Source organism: Grampus griseus, assembly GCF_964374135.1.
Source record: "Grampus griseus genome assembly, chromosome: 3".
In the NCBI taxonomy this organism is placed as follows: Eukaryota; Metazoa; Chordata; class Mammalia; order Artiodactyla; family Delphinidae; genus Grampus; species Grampus griseus.
Genome location: NC_139019.1, coordinates 124,790,948 through 124,808,665, shown reverse-complemented (window position 1 = coordinate 124,808,665; position 17,718 = coordinate 124,790,948). Strand labels below are relative to the sequence as shown.

Sequence of the window (17,718 nt, the reverse complement as noted above, 5' to 3'; positions counted from 1 at the left end):
GCTGTTGCCATGGTGATGGACCAACCAAAGAAGGGCTTAGGGAATAGGCTGCTAGACAAGCTGGTTCTTAAATCAGCACATTACCAAATGCTTAAAAAATAAAGCAGGGTTGGGAAGAAAATCATAATTGTCACTCCCCAGTAATCGAGCTGGGTCTAAATCTAGAGAAGCAACTGATATTTCCAACACAGCATTTTTGGAACAAGGAATAATTTTGTCCAGCTCCTCATTTTGGGGGTACCCAGAGCAGATATCTGCTCAAGGTTATGTAGCAAGCTAAGCTGGGGTAGAGAAAACGGGGGAGGTAGAGGCTATGGAAAAAGGGATGTGGGGTGACTCTCCCCTTCCTCAGGGATGACTTTTTGGAGTCACAGGCCATCCTGCCCAAACATCTTCAGAGTTCCTTGTACCCACTCACCTCCAAGACCCTGCCGCTGATGTATCGGTCACAAGTCTCGCACTTAATGCCAAACTGGGAGTGGTAGTCAGACTCGCAGTATGGAACGCCATCCCTGCAAGAGGAAATCCACACAGGAAGAGGAAGTTAGGGGGGTTTATGGGGGTGTCACGTGGAGCTTCCCAGACCTGCAGGCAACTGTGACTGGGCCAAGATTAGAAGCACTCAGGGAACTGTTAAAAATGCCAATTCCCCAGACACCCTTCAGATATACAAAATCAGACGATTCCTGGGATGGGGGGATCCCAGGGAACCTGCATCTTGACAAACTCCCTGAGCGTGCCTGGGAACCACCGGTCTGCTGCTGGCTGTGAGTGTCCCTTTTCCACTCTTCTTCCTCTCCCTCCCCACAAATTCTCCAGACCTACTTTTTCCTTTACCCCAAACGGCTCTTTTAAAAATTCATTTAAAAATAAAATTTTATTTTATTTTATTTAGAATAGGTAATATTTGCATTTGGCACATTACAGAGGCACAAAGGGGAAAGCCTTTATCCCCCTCTCAGCCTCGGCCAGTTTCCCTTCCAGGAGGTCATCAATATGATCAGCAGAAAACAGGAACCCCCTCTCCCCCGACCACCTCCTAAGTGCTCTATTCTTGCCCAGTGCTGATGACTTATTGGGCAGTAATAAGATTACTGTTAGTTATTCTCATACGACCCTCTACTACTAACAGCCATTGATATTTATTGCTTGGTGTGTGTCAGGCCCTCTGAGGGTGTTTTACATAGGTTATTTCATCTAATCCTTGCAGCAGCCCTATGAGGTTGGAATTATCAGTCTCCCCAATGTATGGATGAGAAAACCCAATTCAGATGACCTAGAGCTGGTTCAAACCCAGACGGTCTGGTTTCTCCCAGGTTGTCCTGAGAATTAAAGGACATGGTTCCAGCGTGTCCCAGGGCTCAGCACAGCGCCCGGCTTAGAGTGAGTACTTGGCAAATGGCAGCTAGGGGAATCCTCATGATTGCTGAGGGGGTCTTCAAGGAGGACGTTTGGGGCTCAGCTTTCAAGGGCCCATGTGGAGATGGTTGGAGCATCAAAGAGCTCAGCCCTGCTCCAGCCCTGCCTAGCTCTAAGGACCAGATCTGATGACATCTCTCTGAAGTGCTGATGCCATCTTTCGTACGCAACAGAACTCGCTCACACACACAGAGGCCTAAAGAACAGGCATGTCCAGGCTGCTGCCCTGTGGGCACTGCTAGGAGCCCACCCTGGGCAGCAGAGCCGTCAGTGTTTCCTGAAGGAGAGTTGGCAATGAGGACCCGTGCTCAGCAAAGTCACCAGGTGAGACTGTTGTCTGTGGGTCCACGAGACAAGCTTCCCCTTCCCCCAACCCTTCCACACTGTGTGGGGATGGGCGGGTGACCCTGCAGGGGGATAGGCATTTGTCAGGAGGCGGGCACAAGGAGCCAGAAAAATTTGGGTATAAATGCCAACACCTCCTAATTTGGACCCATGAGGTTGTGAGGCCTTCGGGAATTTGAAATATACATGATTCTAAAAAGACGCAGATGGTAAAAATGAACATTAACCGGGTACTGATTAGGTACAAAGCACAGATCTCTGAGCCCTGACACAGCCCTATGAGGCAGGTCGTCTTCTTAGCCCTGTTTTTATAAATGAGGAAACTGAGACTCAGAGAAGTTGAGTCCCTTGCTGAGGTCAAGAGGGCTGGGCTTCTAACCTGGGCATCAACGCCACAGCCAGGGCCTCTAAGCATCTGACACTCTGCTGGCAGATGGATGAAGAGCCCAGAGTCCGGCTGCAGAGGCCCAAGGCGTGGTGGGCAATCTGAGCTGGACCTGCTTGCGAGGAGCTCTGAGCAAACCCTTACTCCCCCAGAGAATTTGGACTGAGGCTCACAAACTCAAGGACTCCTGGCTGGCAACTCACCAAGGGCACTCGTTACTTGGCAGGCACAGAGGTGCATGCCAAACTCCACTAACATGGCCTTCAAAGCTCTCGGGGCTGTGACCTCAGCTCAACCTCTGCAGCTTTGGACTTCACCTGTGCACACACCCGAGTTCCCACAAACTGGATGGATGTGTCCAGCACCTCCCTGCCCTTGCCCAGGCTGGGCATTCTGCCTACAAGCTTTCCTTCTTTACATTTTCAAACCTTATACCCCTTTTCAAGGTCTGGCCCAAATATCACCATCTTCCATAAAGCTCTCATATATTCCAGATTCCACTTCTGCTAGTTAGAAGTGAATAGTCACAGCCCTTCGCTTAGACCTCTGACACAGACAAGGGTCGTCTAGCTAGCATCTATCTCCCTTTCTGCCAGCAGCAGTACCTCGCCTGGGTTTTCCTGGGAACCACCCCTTTGCACTCGCAGTTACGAAGAACTCACAAACAGCTGCTCTCTGGCTCGAGGGTTGAGATCCTCCTGGCCAGTGATTGGTCAAGAATGGGCATGTGACCCACCGGTGGCCAAATCAGAGGCAGCTGTGGGACTTTTGCTGGAGTTCTTGGGAAAGAAGCCTCTCTCTCTCTGCCAGGTTTGCGAAGCTGCTAGAATGAAAGCCTGGAGCTGCTGGTGATCATCTTTGCTACCATTTGGGGAGGGCCTGCTTGAGAATGAAACAAATGCAGAGGAAGGTAAAGCTGAGAGGGAGAGAGAGAGAGAGTGACGCTTCTGAAGTACTAATGACATCTTTAAGCCCTTGGATTCATCCATGCCAGAAGCCAGAATGCCGCTGGCCTTCCCATTTCTATGAGTCAGTAAACTCCCATTTTTGCTTTTTAAGGGAGTTTGAGTTGGGTTTTCTGTCACTTATGATTGGAAAGGTCTTAAAGAACAGAACTTCTCTTGAGCTCTCAATCACGTATCCCCTGGGGGCACAGTTTCTTATGTATATAGCTTATCTCTCTTATTTTTTGATAGCAGAAACCATGCATGCTACAAATTTACATGCTCACTGTGTCCTAGCATCGGGCCAGAGGCGATACCTGAGAAGTGTCTGGATCATAAAGTGTCAAAGCTGTGAGGGTCTGTGGCCCTAATTCTTTTTAGGTACTTGAGTATGTAAACGTGGTCACAAGGGCCTAGCACAAGGGGGCTTGTCTAGTGCTCAGTGTGTAGGCTGGGCCATCTTCCCTGACAACTGTGTGTCCATCATCTCTTATCTCAATTCATTCAACAACTGTATTGTTGACTATGGGTTGGGCATTGTGCTACACAGCAGCAGAGGATTAAACAAGTCCCGCCCTAGTGAGGACAGACACTAAATATAATCATTGGAGCAAATTACTTACTGCCTGAGACAGTTTCTACAGCTTTTCAAATGGGGATAAATATCTCATGGGGGTAGTCATGGGACTTAATGTGATAATTCGTGCGCAGCAGTTAGTACATTCCTTGTCCACGATAAAAGCTCAATAAATGGTAGCTAGTATTATTAACCTTACTAAAAAGTTAACACGGATAAATATACAATTGCAAATGGTGTTGGCCTGTATGAAGGAAAAGAATAGGGCAGAATGAGGCCAACTCTGAGGAGAGGGTGTGGGACCCGAGACCAGAAGGGAGGAGCAAGCATGTGCGGAGCAGAGAAGAGTATCTGAGGCAGAGGAAGCACCGCGTGAGGGCCCAAGGTGTGTGGGGTGCTGTTTGCGGCCAGAGTGTGGTAGCTGGATGGAAACAGAGGGAGATGCTGCTGGGGACTCAGGCAAGGGTCATGTGCAGCCAGGTCTGGGACCATGCAGAGGCCAGGCGGGCGGGGCGGGGAGGGGGAGAAACCCACTTGCTGATGTACTCCCCGGTGAGGATGATGCTGCAGGTCTGGCATTTGAAGCAGCTGACGTGCCACTGCTTGTCCAGAGCCAGGAGTGACTGGCCGTGCTTGATCTCCTCCTTGCACCCAGCGCAGTCTGCAAAGACAAGAGGATGTGCTGAGCAAAGCATCCTGGGCCCCTAGAGCCCTGCCATCATCACACACCTGAGTCAAGGAAACCCCTCCTGGAATGCCAGCTTTTCCACAACTGCTCCCACCCTGGCACTGGCACCTGTCGAGACTCTGCCAGGTGAGGGAAAGGCCAGCGGAGCCCTGGCCTCTTGATAAGTGGTCTTGGTGTGAGGGAGAAAGACAGACCTCCCAGGGTTCCTCCAGAAAGTTCCCTGCTGGTCATCCTGACAACTGTTCATCCAGAATGGACCCTGCACTGCTTCTGCTCTCGAGTCGCTAACTAAGCTCATGCAAGTCTCTGTGACCCAGGGACATGCAGTATCAGTGTCACCTGGGAGCTCAGAAATGTGCAGCAATGTGGGCCCCACCCAGATCGATTGAATTTTTATTTATTTTTAATTATTTTATTTTATTTTTATTGAAGCATGCTTGATTTACAATGTTGTGTTAGTTCCAGGTGTACAGAAAAGTGATTCAGTTACATATATATGTATATATATTATGTATATACGTATCTTTTTCAGGTTCTTCTCCATTATAGGTTGTTACAAGATACTAAATATAGTTCCCTGTGCTATACAGTAGGTCCTTGTTGCTTATCTATTTTATGTATAGTAGTGTGTACCTGTTAATCCCAAACTCCTAATTTATCCCCCTCTTTCCCCTTTGTTAACCATAAGTTTTTCTATGTCTGTGAGTCTGTTTCTGTTTTGTAAATAAGTTCATTTGTATCATTTTTCTAGGTTCCACATGTAAGTGATATCATATGATATTTTTCTTTCTCTGCCTGATTTACTTCACTTACTATGATAATCTCCATGTCCATCCATGTTGCTGCAAATAGCATTATTTCATTCTTTTTTATGGCTGAGTAATATTCCAGTGTGTGTGTGTGTGTGTGTGTGTGTGTGTGTGTGTGTGTGTGTGTGTGTGTGTGTGTGTGTGTGTGTGTGTGTGTGTGTGTATATATATATATAAAACACATCTTTATCCATTCATCTACTGATGGACATTCAGGTTGCTTCCATATCTTGGCTATTGTTAATACTGCTGCAATGAGCATTGGGGTGCATGTATCTTTTTGAATTAGAGTTTTCTCCAGATATATGCCAAGGACTGGGATTGCTGGATCATATGATAGCTCTATTTTTAGTTTTTTGAGGAACCTCCATACTGTTTTCCATAGTGGCTGCACCAATATACATTCCCACCAACAGTGCAAGAGGTTCCCTTCTCTCCACACCCTCTCCAGCATTTATTGTTTGTGGACTTTTTGATGATGGCCATTCTGACTGGTGTGAAGTCACACCTCATTTTTTTGCAGTTTTGATTTGCATTTCTCTAATAATTAGCGATTTTAAGCATCTTTTCATGTGCCTGTTGTCCCTCTGTATGTGTTCTTTGGAGAAACATCTATTTAGGTCTTCTGACCATTTTTCAATTGGATTGTTTTTTTGATGTTGAGCTGTATGAGCTGTTTATATATTTTGGAAATTAAGCCCTTGTCGCTTACCTACTGAATTTTATCAAGATCTCCAAGCACAGTAGAGTTTTGCTCAATGGCAAGGGCCCTGTTTGTGATTTGTGTGTTTTGTGGTTAAATCTATTTTCTTGCCTAGCACCGTGCTCAGCACATAGTTAAGAACTCAAAGCAGATTTGCTGAATGAGCGTGAATGAGCAGGCCTCATAGCACTCAGGCAAAGGACAGAACTTACCACACACACCTCCTCCCCCAACATGATTATATACCAAACATTTGCCTCCCCAAGCAGCAAGGATTAAAGAGTCTGATGAGATCGTTCCAGAGCAGAAAGGTGCCCTTGCTCTCCGTTCCCCTCACCCTGGACTGTGCACTGGGGCCAATATTGAATGTAGGGGGCCCCAGAGTCTGCCTGTTGCTCAATCAGTGTCTGCGGAGGGGCAGGAAATAGAGGCCGTGTCCAAGATACTTGGGAGAAGCGGGAAATTCAGGCCTAGACGACCGGATGTCCCACTCTGGAGGAGGAAAGGGTCATGGTGCAAAGTTTACTAGAGGACAAGCCTGCCTCCTGGCACCAAAGCAAGTGCATACTTGGGAGCAGTGGTGAGAAAAGAGACGGCTATCAAGTTGGGAGAGGCTGGCTGAAGCTCTCACATCCAGCTGGGAGCCTGTCCTGGGACAGGAGATGAGGTGTCCATGTGTCTAAGAAGCGGTGTGCCCAGCAGGCTGTGGGGAGGGTCTGGGCCCTGATGAAGTGTGGGTATGAAGCAGCTCCCACAGTCCGCGCCTCTTGGCCACACAGCACCTTTCTAACATCTCTTAGTGCAAGCTGCGGGCAGGAAGGTCTCCCATTGCAAAATGCTTCAAGTCCCAGGCCTTCAAATGGGGGCTGGGAGAATAGTTTTAGGATTTCTTTTCTCCTGGGATAAGTCTACCCCCACTCCATCCTGATCATCACAGTCTTCAGAATGTCATAGTTTAGAGAGGTCAGGTACCCCCTCCTCTTTTATAGACAGATGGCCTCTGAAGTGACTTGCCCATGCTCCGAACAGTAAAACCCAAGGGCTCAGGCGTCTGGTCCAGCTTTCTAGGCCACAAATGCTGACCGTGTGTCTCTGTGGGCCTCGTTGATAGGGTTAAATGATTCCACTGGGGCTCAGAGTTCACAGAGCATTTGGCCAAAGTCCCACCCAATGCAGGAATCTACAGTATTCTCAACAGGGGTGGGCACCTTCCTCTGTGTCATCGCTTTCAGGGGTAAGCAGCTCACCCTCCCTTTTTTTTTTTTTTTTTGCAGTACGCAGGCCTCTCACTGTTGTGGCCTCTCCTGTTGCGCAGCACAGGCTCTGGATGCGCAGGCTCAGCGGCCATGGCTCACGGGCCCAGCCGCTCCGCGGCATGTGGGATCTTCCCGGACCGGGGCACGAACCTGTATCCCCTGCATCGGCAGGCAGACTCTCAACCACTGCGCCACCAGGGAAGCCCTATTCTCATGTTTTTAACTCATACTCTGTGCATTATCCAATCTCTGATATGAGGTCAGAAGCAATATTCCTGACGTAGGAAGGCCTGCTGATTCCTCCTGAGAATTCTGGCTTACCTGCTCCACATGCTTTTCCTTTCATGTTATGCTGCTCATCCTCCACTCTACAGCTTCATATTTATCAGGACCTTTTCCTCCCTCTTCTCTCAACTTTCACTCTTGGCCACGCAGCAGAGTCTCAAACACCCCATCCGGGAGCCTGGGTCTGGTGTAATAAGCAGGGTCAGGAAAACCACACCCTGTCCCAAGTTGGATTCTGCAGACCCAGCTGTCCACTCCATTCCTCCTACGTTCCTCTTTATTCCAAAATTACAACCTTCAGCTGGCAGAAAGTGTGATGCCACCACTTGTTCCTCCTAAATCCCTCAGTTTACTGGAGACTCTAAAGACCCCAGACAACTATTTTTAGTTTTTTTGACTGTGTCATTCATTCCACTTAGATCAGCAAAAATAAGTGGGTTTGTGAGTCATAGCAAGCTCCCCACCTCGTTTTAGGCAACTAATCCAGGGAGACAGGACCCTTCCTATTAGCAAGTCATGTCTCTGGTATAGGGTGTTAAGGAAATAGGCTCCAAAGCCAGACTGCCTGGGCTCACATTCCAGTTACATTATCATTATCTGAGTGACTTTGGGCAAGTCATTTATGCTGTCTGAGTCTTCGTTTTCTCATCTAAAAACCACTACTCTTATCTCCCTCATAGAGTTATTATAATGATTAAATGAGATGCTATATATAGAAAACTTAGTGCAGTGCCTGACAACAGTAATGGCCAATCAATGTTAGCAATAGTGATGGTGGTGGTTTTGGTGGTGATGGTGGTGGTGCTACTGCTGCTGATTCTTCTCAGTGAGGTCTGTGCAGTGCCTGGCAATTGTCACCGTCAATCAATGTTAGCAGTGGTGATGGTAGTGTTGGTGACAGTGGTGCTTGTAATGATGGTGGGGGTGATTGTGAAGATGGTGGTGGTGGTGGTGGTACTTATGGTGCCGATGCTACTTCTGCTCCTGATTCTTCATGGTGAGATCCGTGAGGAAACATTTCTTCCGCCTGTGATAAGTAATACAATTCTTTTCTCTTGACAGTTCCTAAGTATTCTTCTTGATCTCTTTTGAGTAGATACTGCTCCCGCTTTTCCAGAATGTCTGTACATTCCAGGGATGAAACTTCACAGTCCTGTAGCTCAAGAACACAGCAAGTTTTCCTGCTTTCATTTTCCTTCTCCATGATATGTTCTTCCCCTTAGCACTCTCTTGAATCTTGTTTTAGTTCCCTCCATCTTTGGGGAACTAAGCAGACCTTCCAACTTCCCCTCAAGTCAGGAGGCTGCCTTGCGTTTACAGCATGGATAATGACCACCTTTGGGGAGAAAACATTTCTATGAAACGTATGCCCTGTAGCTCCACACATGGATGTCTAGACTTCATGAGTAACAAGATGAGCCATGATCCTAGGCATCCCCCCGGAGACGGCCCACGCACTCACTTGCTCTTCTGCACTCACTCTTCCTCACCTTCTTCACCTCCTGATCTGCAGAATTATGGTGGACACAGCCTCTTCTTGTGGACATGCTCCCATGCAGGGCTCCCGCACTTAGCCAAGGAAATCTCCCACCTGTCTGAGATTCCCCAAGGCACGCAGTACACGCAACACTGAGTGAAGTAATAGTGAAGTAATAGCAGATTCAGGAATCTTATTCTCAGTTCTCCTTTGGGATGTTTCCTAGACTAAACCTCCAAGCCAACAAAATCCCTCACTTTATATTTAGAGAGCATTTTACACACTATGACGTATGCTGGTTTGATTCCCGAATACTGATACACTTGCTTTCCACAAAGTTGGGTAAACTGAGCCACGGGGAGGCTACATGATGGCTGTGCATTCACACAGAAGGATGGCCGCCTCCTGACTCCAGCCGGCTTCCCTCTGTGAACTCACACGTGGTCCCACTGGTGTCTGGGCACCTTGGTAGCATCAGCCATGGCGCCGTGGTCCTGCATCCCAGCCTTGCTGTCATTCTGGATGACGCTTTCAAGGAGTTATGAAGGATAACAGTGTGTGCACTCAGCCGCCTCAAGATGGAAACCTGATCAGAGCGGCCAATTTTTCCTGAGCCCCACCGAAGACACTGACGGAAAGTCTGGGAGCAGATCTGATTCAACTGAAAAGAAAGGAAGGGCAAGTGGGGGAGCCTCCCCACTGGCTCCCATGCTAATGGAGCCCCCGGGAGCTCAGCCCTGCTGACTTGGGGTATTCTGTGCCCGCCCTCCTGAGCCGGACACAGCCTCAGCATGCTGACTCTGCTGGTGCCGTGGCCAACAGCCCCCATACCACACAGTGATGCCGCACAAGATGCTAATGGGCTTTCATTGATTCTGACGACAAGGCCGGTGAGAGTGTCACATAACATGAAAGAATGCCGGAGCTTAGCTTGGCTTACCGAGACCCAGGGGGCTGTGTCCGTGTGTGTGTGAGCACATGCAGTCAGTGGCCTGACAAGGGCATCTTGGAACAGTGATTTGGATATCTTACGGCTAGACACGTTTGAATGGAATGGACATTCCACAAATCAGAATGACTGTTCCGAGGCACTATTGATCCTCAGTTCCCCTCAACTCCCAATCTATGTTTTGGTGATAGAACGTGACCTTTACGATGGCCTGCCAAGTGTCCCCCTCATCCCTAGACAGTAGTTCTCAGTCTTAGGAGCAGCGAATGAATCACCCAAGAAGCTTATTAAGACTGTAGATTTCTAGGTCGCATTCCTAGAAGTCCAGAGTGGGCCCAGAAATCTGTATTTTTATCAGTCCTGCAGTGAAGCTGATATCATGGTCCACGGAACACACCCTAAGGGGCACTAGCACAGCCCTTGTGGCCTTCTCTCATATTCCCTCTTTTGTTAAGATATGTCTGCATCTTTAGTGGAGTTTGTAAAACTTGACAGCCACTGGTGGAAAACACTTGATCAGCTCTGTTGCGATGCCCTTGGGAGTGTGGACCAGAGGGGAGATAAGGAGCCCTGCTCATCCCAGGAGAACCACCCAAGTGGCCAACACATGGCACAGGCCATCCCTGTTCACAGTTGGGCAGCCTGTTTTCCCTGCGCTTGTGCTTTGGGAAGTTTGTGAGTCTGGGCTGTGTGCCAACTGGGTCATACTTCAGGAGTCCTCCAGGGTGGGAACCTCCCCCACTTCCCTCCAGGCTGCGGAAACAGTTAGCGAAGCTGGGACAGGAGAGCCCTGGGAGATGGCACTCGTGGACGGCGACGTGCCCCGTGGGGAGGACTCACGGCTTGGTCCACGGATCTTGATGGGCTTACTGCTCGTCATGGACTGGGAGCATGTCTGACACAAACATTCCTTCCCGCTGAAGGTCACCTTGTCTCCAATGGGGAAAGGCTTCCTGCAAGAGGGATGAAGGAGAAATTCAACACCACCTCTCCAGAGGGTTGTGTCTATAAGTGACTTGACAACACATGTGCCTGAAGACCTTTGGTAGCACACACAGCACACATAGAGCACCAGGTACATTCAAGTGCTGTTCACGGGGCCAGGCTAAACCACTCAGTTAGGGCCAGGACCGGAACTGGAGACCCAGTTGGGCCATTTACATGATTTTTGAACACTGGGCAAATCATGACACTTATTTGGGCTTACATTTCTCTTCTATAATGAAGAGGCTAAAAATGTCTCAGAGGTACTTCCTCTTCCTGGAAGGACTTCTTCCATCCCAACTTGACCTATCCCCTGTATGTCAGGAAGAACTCATTCAACTCCCCAACTTGCCAAAATTTCCTTCTTTCACTCCATAGGAAGTTTAGACATCCTCAAAGAACCTCTTCCTCTGCTCGCCTGCATTTGCACAGTTTGAGTTCCACAGCTCAGGGGTTCAAGCTCATCATGTCCTGCCTCCCTAACTAAGTATAAAGCGCATAGAACCCTCAGCACAGCGGATCCCATCACACAGCAGCTCTCGCTCATGCGGTCTGGGATGACTGTTAATGTGGACTCTGAGTTTATGCCCCCGTAAGCCTGCAGTGGCTCCACTGTCCTTACATTAGCAACATGAACAATGGAGGGAGTGCCAGGGAGGGAGGGGAGCCGTGTTCTCATCACAGCCCAGGCACTGACTCATGGTAAAAGGACCCGGCATGACCTTGGGAAGGCACCTATTCTCCATGGGGCTTCACAAAACCTCCACTTTAGACCATACGAACCCTACTGTGCAAACTTCCAATGGTTCTGGGATTCCAGGTCTTAAGGGTTGGATGAATGAATGAATTCCACTGGGTGATAATATTTTCTTCTGCACTGTGTCGTTAGTCTCAATCAGAAACTCTAATTGGTTAGTTACTCTAACTGGTAACAAAGAGGTGGTTATTTTACGAGGAGAATACTTAATCTATAAATGACTTTCCCAATTAAAAAATGCATACATATACTCCAATCGTGCTTTACTTATGACTTAATCAGAGCAGTCCATTAAATTTTAACATATCTGTGGGCAGGGTTGAGGTTTTCTTTATTTTTTTCATCTCCTTAATATGGTGCTTAGCATACACTGGGCCCTTAATGTACATTTGCTAAGTTAACAAGTGACGGGGACGCTGAGGGTGGGGAGGAGGGAAGGGGTGAGCTTTCCATCACCTATCAGAGGTCTTGAGAGGCTAGATAATGATCATATGATAATGAAGAGAATAAAAGTGGACACAGTTTGGTACCAGTCATTGAGATAAGGTCTCTCTGCCTGTACCATCTCATTTATCTTCATGGAAACCCAATGAAGTCGGACTGGCTTTGATGTCAATTCACCAATGAAGCGGAGGCTTACAGAGGTGGGGTCACCTGCCAGGGTCCTGGAGGAAGGCTATAAACAGATATTCCAGTACCGCATGTGGCTGAGGGTGTGAAAGCCTGAGCCAGATTCATGGATTCCAAACTGAGTTTTGAGAGGCCAGGGCCCTCAGTGGTTCCTTCAGGGACTTTTGATGGGAAGTGGGAGGCTGAGTGTTGGGGCTCAGATCCTTACACTGCCTTCATCTCGGACAAACTAGTGTTTTATACTAGATCACGTTTGACAAACAGGATTCAGCCGCTAAATGTTGGAAAACCACTAGCCTGTCAGGTCCTTCCACCCCTGAGATTAGAGGACGCAAGTGTCCAGCAAAAAGCCGAGTAAGCCCCGGATCTGCCTGGGAAAGGCCATTTCTTCCCTTCTGCAGGATCCCAGGCAGAGGGTCCCCGCCCCCGCTGGCCTGCTGCTCACCTGCACAAGCTGCACACAAAGCACTTGGGGTGGTAGGTGCGGCCCAGCGCAGAGATGACCTCGCCCGTGATAAAGTCCCGGCAGCTGTCACAGCGGGTGCCGTAGAGTTGCTGGTAGTCCTGGGTGCAGATGTACTCCTGGTTCTTGAAGAAGAAGCCTGACTGAGCCAGGCCACAGCCACACACTTGGGGAAACAAGGCGGGAAACAAAGGCACGTGAGTTCAGGGGGGGTCTGCAAGCATGAGGTTCTCGCTGCGGACAAGGCTGCTGTCTGACTCAGTCGTAAGTGGCCAGGGAATGGTGATGCATGGGACGTCAGGGGCCTTTGGGGCCAGTGCTCCTTAAAGGATGGCCCGAAGACCACTTGCCTCAGAATCACCTGGCGGGCTTCTTGAGATGCAGCTGCCTGGACCTAAATCAGACTCCCTCGGGTTGGAGCCCAGGCATCTGCATTTTAGCACACTCCCCAGCTGATCCTGATGCATGCTGAGACCACCCATGCTATACAATCCTCTCAAAACATGGAGGAAAAGTTTAAAGCCATGTAGCTCACGCAATGCAACGCAGCTGGTGGTGTCATGAGTTTGATGAAAGAATCATTCAGTTAAAAATGCCCTGGGCATTTCCTACGTGTATGAGTCTGTGCTAGGTGAAGACGAGTTATGATGGCAACGGGATGTATGATTTGAAGATTATAATCCAGCTTCACCATAGCCATAAAAGGTAGATCTGTTCCCAGGCAGGAATGATAAAACACAATCCTTGAGATCCAAAGAGCTAACAATGGATGCAGAGGGAAGACCACATAGAACATACATTAGTGGGGACAGGCCATGGGCTGGTGTAGGTAGCAAGTGCTGTGAGTGGGAGGAATCAATGGCTTTCTGGAGGAGGTAGCATCTAAGTTGAAGGGAAGGAATGGAATGAGCTAAAGCACAAAGGCAGGAAACTACAGGCGATATTTGTGTGGAGATGGGGCTAGGGTAAGGGTGGTGTTTTTAGAGAGTGGAAGGCAATATTACAGGAAAATATTGCCAGGCCAGTTGGAGGAAGAGGGGCCAAGTCCAGTTTAAGACGTTTAGGCTTTGTGGGAAAGTAGGAAGCCATGGATGGTTTCTCCCCTAGTTTTTAAAATCTTAAATTATTTTGAAAAATCTCGGACATATACAACAGTAGAGAGAAGATTATAATGATTCCCCATTACCCAGCTGCAGAAATGATCAATTGCACTGATGACTTCTGAACAGAGAGGCAACATGATTTCATAAGGTACTTTATAAAGTCTTTTGGGATATCCTTGTAGACAATATGAAGTAATATAGGGCAGATAATAGAAAAGCAGGTGGATATAATTATAGGTGTCTGAACAACTGAATCATGTGGGACTCCCCTCCCCCAAAAGACTTAGAAACGTGGGAAATGAGATTTCCCTCTGAGAGTTAAGTTATGAAATGAACACATAATGGGAAGAGCAGGAAAAGGCTAAGTTTCTTCCAAGAGATTGAATGACTCTCAGGGCCACCAGAACGGCTGAGTTTATCGATGCAGCTAAAGCAAGGATGGGTCAGCCAGGAAGGGGCTGGTCAGCAATCAAAGGAAGGCCACTTGAGAGCTCATTCAAATCCCGAGACCAGCTCCCCTTGTTCTGAGTCTGACAGTTTGACTTTCTACATAGGTTGCCTTTGTGAGACAAGCAGCTGATCAGGGCAACATGAACTAGTACAACGGAGAGTTACAGCTCTTGTTTATGTTAATCAACAGGCACTCGGGTTTTATACGTCGGTTTCCCAAAAGATGTGGTTAGCATGACTCAACTTTACCAGGTGTGATCCACGGTGGGGAAACCAACAAGATGTTTTCCAAGCCTGTAAGTGCGAGGACCTGGCCTGAACTGGGTGACATCACCCCAGTAAATACTCTCTTATCTTTAATAGGGAACGTTGTTTTGCAAAAGCAGCCAGGTTAAAAGTAGGAGGGACTTTTAGGTGAATGTCAGAAGTATGTTGCAAGTGTTTGTTCACTCTGCAGGCCAGAGGTAGGCTCCAAGGGCCAAGGTGAGGGAGGAGGGCGGCTCCAAATGTCACAGCACCAGGGGAAACGGTCTAGGACCATGAGAGACTCTGCTCTGGGAGTCAGACCACCTGGGCTATCTAACTCTCTGGGTGACACTAAACTTGGTCCTCTGTTGTCTGGGGCCTCTGTTCACTTCTGTGTAAAGAGCAGAAACTGGACAAGAAATGACCTGAGCTTTTCTTCTGACACTGACATCCTGTGAGTCTAGGAGAAGGTAGGGCACATTTTAAATTCCACGTGAGGTAGAGCTGGCAGCCGCTGGGGACCACCCCTGCAGAGAGGCAGGGCTTATGAGTAGAAGTGGTGCTGGTGGTGGTGGTAGGTGGGGAAGGGTCCAACTTTCATCAGGCTTCATGAAATCTCATCACAGCAAACAATGCCTGGTCTGGAAGGCAGGCGAGGCCAGAGAACAGGCTGTGCTGGGGTGTGCAGGTGGCAGATCAATTGACTTCATGGCTGTGGAATTAGTCAGGCATGGCCTACAACCTCATTGGAAACAGCTCCTGTTTTTTCCCTTCTTTTCTCTCCTTTGTGTCCCCTGCCAACTCCACTTCCAGAGCTACCTCTCCCAGTGGAGAAAACCAGGAGGCCATACGAAAACTTGGAACAATCAGTTCCTTCATTTCCCCCAAGGAGCTGAAGGAGGAAGGTAGAAAGGATGTAAAGGTTGATAAGAATCCCAGGGGTTCCTGGAAATACAGTGGGGAACACGGGGTGGAAGGAAAGCTGGACCAGCATGACAGATATATTTGAGGCTCAGCAGAGCTCTGCATTCAAATAACAGGAAAGGCCATGGAGAGGGTCTGTAGTATGGAAGTGATGTGGAATTAATACATCCAGGGCAGTCATTATTTTGTGAATCAGAAAAATACAGTCTATTAATTAAAAGAAAGATTATATAGCCTGACAATGGGACAGAATATGGGAACTCAGAACTGCTTTCAGAAAACACAGACTGCTCACTGTAAACACAATGCCTAAAATAGGACGTGCACACAGCCCTACTGTGTTTCAGTGGAAAATGTACTGTTTTGAGGGTCACTGGACCTTCCTCCATATTCCCATTCTAGCACTCAGGTGCTGTGTGACTTTGAAAAAGTGACCTCACCCCTCTGGAGCTCAGTTACCTCATTTGTAAAATGAGGGGGCTATGTGGTAACTGAGGACACATCCAGATCTGAGAGTCTAGGATTCTGTCATATAATTCTGTTGATTTTCAACTTTTCAAATGAGACAGTTTTATGGAATTTCAAAATCAAAGTGTTGGAAGGGCCCCCGAGGGTGATCTCATTATTTTAAACATTTAAATTGTGAAATATATTATACATACAGAAGATGTAGTAAATATATATGTACAGTGTAAAGAAAAAGAATAAAACATGCTCCCAGCTACTCACTACCGAGTTTATGAAACAGAACATCACCAGCAGCTCGGAAGCCTGTTCCCATCTCCCTAAGAGCGCCCTGCTTCCCACACCACGCCCCAAATTGTGTTTATCATTCTCTTGCTTTTCTTTACAGTTTTACTACCTTTGAGGTATCTACAAACAATATATTGTTTAGTTTTGCCTGTTTTTGAACTTTATATGGATGGAATCATACTGCATCTACTCTTCTGTGTAATTTACTGCTTCATTCTCTCAGTATTATGTTTTTGAGATTCATCCATGTTGATGCATGTAGTTGGGGGTCATTCATTTTCACTGCTGTGCTGTATTTCATTGTCTGACTATATCACAATTGATCTATTCCACTGCTGAAGGACATCCAAGCTGCTTGTGGGTTTTTTTTTTCCTTTATGGAAATGCTGCCTTGAACATTCTTCTATTTGTGAGGTGATGTCTCACTGTTTTCCAATAAGTTTTTCCCATTTACATTCCCACCAGCAGTTCTCACTGAGCTATATTATCACAGATACCAGGTAATACCTAACATCTTATATTTAGTTAACATGGTACAGGTGAAAGGATGTTCTATTGTGATTTTAAATTTAATTTCCCTGATTATTAATGAAATTGAGAATGTTATTACCTGCTTATGGACCATTTGTGTTTTCAAGGTTTATCCACATGGAGCATGTATCAGTATCCCTTTTCTACAGCTGAATAATATTCCACTGTATGGATATACCACACTGTACTTATCCATTCACTGGCTGATGGATATTTGAATTGTTTCAAACTTTTGACTTTATGAATAATATTGCTATGAACATTTGTGTACAAGTCTTTGTGTGAACATACGTTACTTGAGTGTAAGTCTAGCAGTGGAATTTGGAATTGTTGGGGTTATATGGTAACTCTACGTTTACCCCTAGAGGAACTGCAAGATTGTTTTCCAAAGCACCTACACATTTTACATTCCCACGAGCAAGGTATGAGGGTTCCAATTCTTCCACATTCTTGCCAACACTTGTATTATCTGTCTTTTTTGATTATAGCCAACTGAGTGGGTGTGAAGTTTATCTCATTGTGGTTTTATTTGCATTTCATTGATGGCTAATGATGTTGAGCATTTCTTCATGTGCTTATTGGACATTTATATAACTTCTTCATAGAAATGTCTATTCATATCCTTTGCCCATTTTGAAACTGGGTTATTTGTCTTTTTTATTATTAAGTTGTAAGTATTCTTTATATAGTCTAGATACAAGCCCTTTACCAGATATATGATTTGCAAATTTTATCTCCCATTCTGTGTGTTGCCTTTCACATTCTTCATGGTATGTTTTGAAGCAAAAAAGTTTTTAATTCTGATGATGTTCAATTTATCTATTTTTCCTTAGTTGTTTGTGCATTGGGTGTCATGTCCAAGAAGGCTTTGCCTAACTTAAGGTCACAAAGATTTACTCCTATATTTTCTCTTAAAAACTTTATAGTTTTAGCTCTTATGTTTAGGTTTTTGACTTATTTTGAGTTAATTTTTTTGTATGATGTGAAGAAGAATGCAAATTTTTTTTCACATATATATGTTCAGCATCATTTGTTGAAGA

At 46.9% G+C, this 17,718-nt stretch overlaps 1 protein-coding gene across 1 annotated transcript in view; it reads right to left on the bottom strand.

Annotated features, from left to right (window-relative positions):
- Window positions 1–17,718, bottom strand: part of ABLIM3 (actin binding LIM protein family member 3) — a 144,684-nt gene that overhangs the window by 59,764 nt on the left and 67,202 nt on the right. The window contains exons 4-7 of the mRNA XM_082650673.1: window positions 12,654–12,837; window positions 10,678–10,790; window positions 4,205–4,331; window positions 419–512 (exon numbers count right to left, since the gene is read on the bottom strand). Of these exons, the coding sequence (XP_082506799.1) occupies window positions 419–512; window positions 4,205–4,331; window positions 10,678–10,790; window positions 12,654–12,837 (518 nt within the window). The remainder of the gene's footprint in view (window positions 1–418; window positions 513–4,204; window positions 4,332–10,677; window positions 10,791–12,653; window positions 12,838–17,718) is intronic.